We start from the raw sequence: 3,112 nt of genomic DNA on the forward strand, positions 1-3,112 counted from the left end.
AAAAAAATGTAACGATAAAAAAAGAGTAGCATGGAAAATGTCGTTTGGAATAAAAGTGCAAAAGGATGGGGCAGCGCAAAGAACTCTGGCTTCTTTATAATCATTCTACATATTTCCCGTCTGAAAATTAAAAAAAAAAAAGACATACACACATTTCAAAATAAACAAATGTCTAGACAGCAGACAGACTAGACATTTAGTAATTAGGCTAATAATAATAATAATAATAATAATATGTTAATAATAGTAATATTAATAATAATAATAATAATAATAATAATAGCGTGATATATTCTGTGTTTTGTCAGACTAACAACACCAAAATTCAGCATAGAGGTAAAGGGGCAATTGTTAAAAATCAATGGGCCCGCTTTGCATGTTTGAATAAATATGAACATAGTATTGTATATTATCCCCCTTGTTTTAAAACAGTTATCTAGCCTATATATACAGTATGTGTGTAATGGGAGGGGGGGGCAGTGTTATCTACAGAGCATTTACAGTGTGGAAGTCGCTGCTTATAAAACAATGTGCAGCCTACTATAGTAGATGATCCGGGGAACAAATGTCTTCCTCGATATCCACGTCGTCGTCGTCGTTTTCCTCCAGCAGGTACGAGTCCGGCTCCAGGCCGTGTTTCCGCTCCTCCGCGCTCCCGTCGTTCAGCTCGCTGCCGCTGGAGTTGTCCGCGGATGGGTCCTGCTCCCCGGCGGGCTTCCGCTCGTCCTGCGCCTTCCGCAGCTGCTTCTTGTGCTTCATCCGCCGGTTCTGAAACCACGTTTTTACCTGCACGGGGGAATTATAAAAATGATCCTAAATATAGGCCTACGCAGTTGATCCTTTATTGGTATGTAATCTAAAGAAATACCCAAATATATAGGCTAAATGAAATGAAATTATTTTTTAGATAGAGCGATAGATAGATACTTTATTGATCCCCAAGGGGAATTTAGGTCCCAGTAGTTTAAAGACATCACACACAACATACACATACATCATAAACAGGATGATAAAATAACAAATCCACATGAATAATGTGATACTAAATAAAAGATACTAAATAAAAAATCCACATGAATGTACTATAAGGGATGTATAAGCATGAGACGCTTGCAGTGACGGGGCAGGGACTGACCCTGTGATTCAGTATGTATGGTAAGCTGCTCTATGAGAGTGTGTGTCATGGTGGAAGTGCAAATAAGTCCAATAGTGCAAGGATAAAATCTAGAGACCAGCATTAAATATGGACAACATAAGAGAATAATGTAGACATAGTAATACTATATTTTTTACATGTATTGTGAAGGTTATTTAAATAACCTAAATGACACAGAAAGAGGTGCCTCTATATTTGCTACTGAATTTACCCTATATTTAGAATGAGCTGTTGAATTTGAAATGTCAGCTATTCCCTGAATGTATTTCATTTATGAATGCTATTATTATTATTATTATTAGTATAGTTTACTTAGAATTACACATACAGTAATTCGTCAGGTGTGAAATTTATAGCCAATAGGCCTACATATAAATATTTAAGATTGATCTGTTTTTTATCTTTTGTTTGTGGGCTCGCCACTCTTCTTTTGGGCAATAACCGGACAGAATAAACAAAGGAACCACGTTCAGAAAACACGCTTGCTCCCATAGCATCCCTGCACCTCCTGCACTGTATGTGTGTGTGTGTGTGTGTGTGTATACCTGTGTCTCGGACAGGCTGAGCGCCGTGGCCAGCTCCACTCTCTCCGGTGTGGACAGGTACCGCTGGATTTCGAACCTCTTCTCCAGGCCAGACAGCTGCGAGTCGGAGAAGACCGTCCGGGCCTTCCGGCGTCTGCAGTGCTTCCCCGGTAGCTCTGCGTGGTGCTGGAACAAGGTTGGCATCTGCATCCCTACAGGGGAGAGGAACCAGGGATTAGAAAGACAAACTTTTCAAAAACAACAAACACACACAAACACAAACTCTTAATATTTTTGAGAGACTAAGTTCACTGTAACGTAATTAATAAGCGTTTGGTGATTTATAGTTTGGTATTGCTGTTATCGACATGACTTTTTAGTGAAAGCATAGCTTAGTTGAGCCGAATTATTTACAGAATAATCAGAGCAACAATAATTGCCTTTTGTACAACAGTTGGACATAAATTAAGATGCAAATAAGTAGGTCTATAAAATAATATCAATTTATTAGCCCACATTTCAATCCAGTAAAGGTGAACTTTTATATTATGTTATTCCCTGAGTGAAAAAAAGCCTAACTGAATAAGATTCTGGTTATTGTTATTTGCTGCCCAACCATCAGAGTTCTGCTAACCTTTCATTCATGCCTGCCAGGCTCTGGGATGGGATTCATTTTAACGCGTCTAGAACTCCAAATAATGTTATATTCCTATACTCATCAATGTAATATATAGGGTTATGTAAATCCATAGACTCATAAGTGTTGACAAAGACTTTCCAAATATATAGACTCCAGCAGCACTAGTCATGTACATCTGACAAGTTTTAAAGGCCTCTCCCTGTGCACCTGCGCGTGCTTACCAGAAGTGAAGAAGTACTGATGATGCTCTGGCTTGTGTAGAGCATGGTGCGGATGTGGCGCCAGTATTGGGGTTGGCATCAGTGGGTATCCATACTCCAGGAGGGGCATCCGGGAGGCCAGGGAGCTGCAGAACGGCGAGGGAAGGACCTCTCTCAGCGGCTTGGGTTTGTGCAATAAGATGTCCTCAATGAAAAACGACGTGGACCTGTGCGTGGGCGCCGCAGACGCGTAGTTCATACTCATGGTGTCAGTTTGGCTTTGTTATTTTCCTGCCTTTAAAAGCTGCATCAGCATCGGCCTCTTCTCCACAAGTCTCCGGGCTTAGAATGAGCCCTGTGTGGGATCAGAGAGGGACACTGCGCCGAGCATTACATATCAGTGGGAGGGCACATTTCCAACAAGCGTTTATTCACACAGATAGCGGATTGGGGAAATTGATTTACGCATCAGCCAATTAGAGCGCTGGATGGGCGGAGGGGAGATGTGAGGGGCCTGTTCTTCCTTCTGATTGGCTGAGACGCCTTCGACGCTGCATGCTGAAAAAAGCAAACCGAGTCCAGAAACGCAGCG

The 3,112-nt window shown here is 41.4% G+C and overlaps 1 protein-coding gene across 1 annotated transcript; it reads right to left on the reverse strand.

Annotated features, from left to right (window-relative positions):
- Positions 1-282: 282 nt before the first annotated feature.
- Positions 283-2,900, reverse strand: bsx (brain-specific homeobox). Its single transcript, XM_031311067.2, has 3 exons — positions 2,542-2,900; positions 1,702-1,892; positions 283-786 (listed from the first exon to the last, which is right to left on the reverse strand). The coding sequence occupies exons 1-3, from the start codon at positions 2,783-2,785 to the stop codon at positions 541-543; spliced, it is 681 nt and encodes a 226-aa protein (XP_031166927.1). The 5' UTR covers positions 2,786-2,900; the 3' UTR covers positions 283-540.
- Positions 2,901-3,112: the final 212 nt, after the last annotated feature.

The sequence above is a fragment of the Sander lucioperca genome, chromosome 13, assembly GCF_008315115.2.
Source record: "Sander lucioperca isolate FBNREF2018 chromosome 13, SLUC_FBN_1.2, whole genome shotgun sequence".
In the NCBI taxonomy this organism is placed as follows: Eukaryota; Metazoa; Chordata; class Actinopteri; order Perciformes; family Percidae; genus Sander; species Sander lucioperca.

Bases quoted from the DNA above. Each gene is read 5' to 3' on its own strand.
- bsx (XM_031311067.2), bottom strand. From the start codon at position 2,785: ATGAGTATGAACTACGCGTCTGCGGCGCCCACGCACAGGTCCACGTCG. The intron at 1,893-2,541 runs GTAAGCACGCGC...TCTCCCCTGTAG, and splicing joins TCAGTACTTCTTCACTTCTG to GGATGCAGATGCCAACCTTG. The intron at 787-1,701 runs GTATACACACAC...TCCCCCGTGCAG, and splicing joins TCAGCCTGTCCGAGACACAG to GTAAAAACGTGGTTTCAGAA.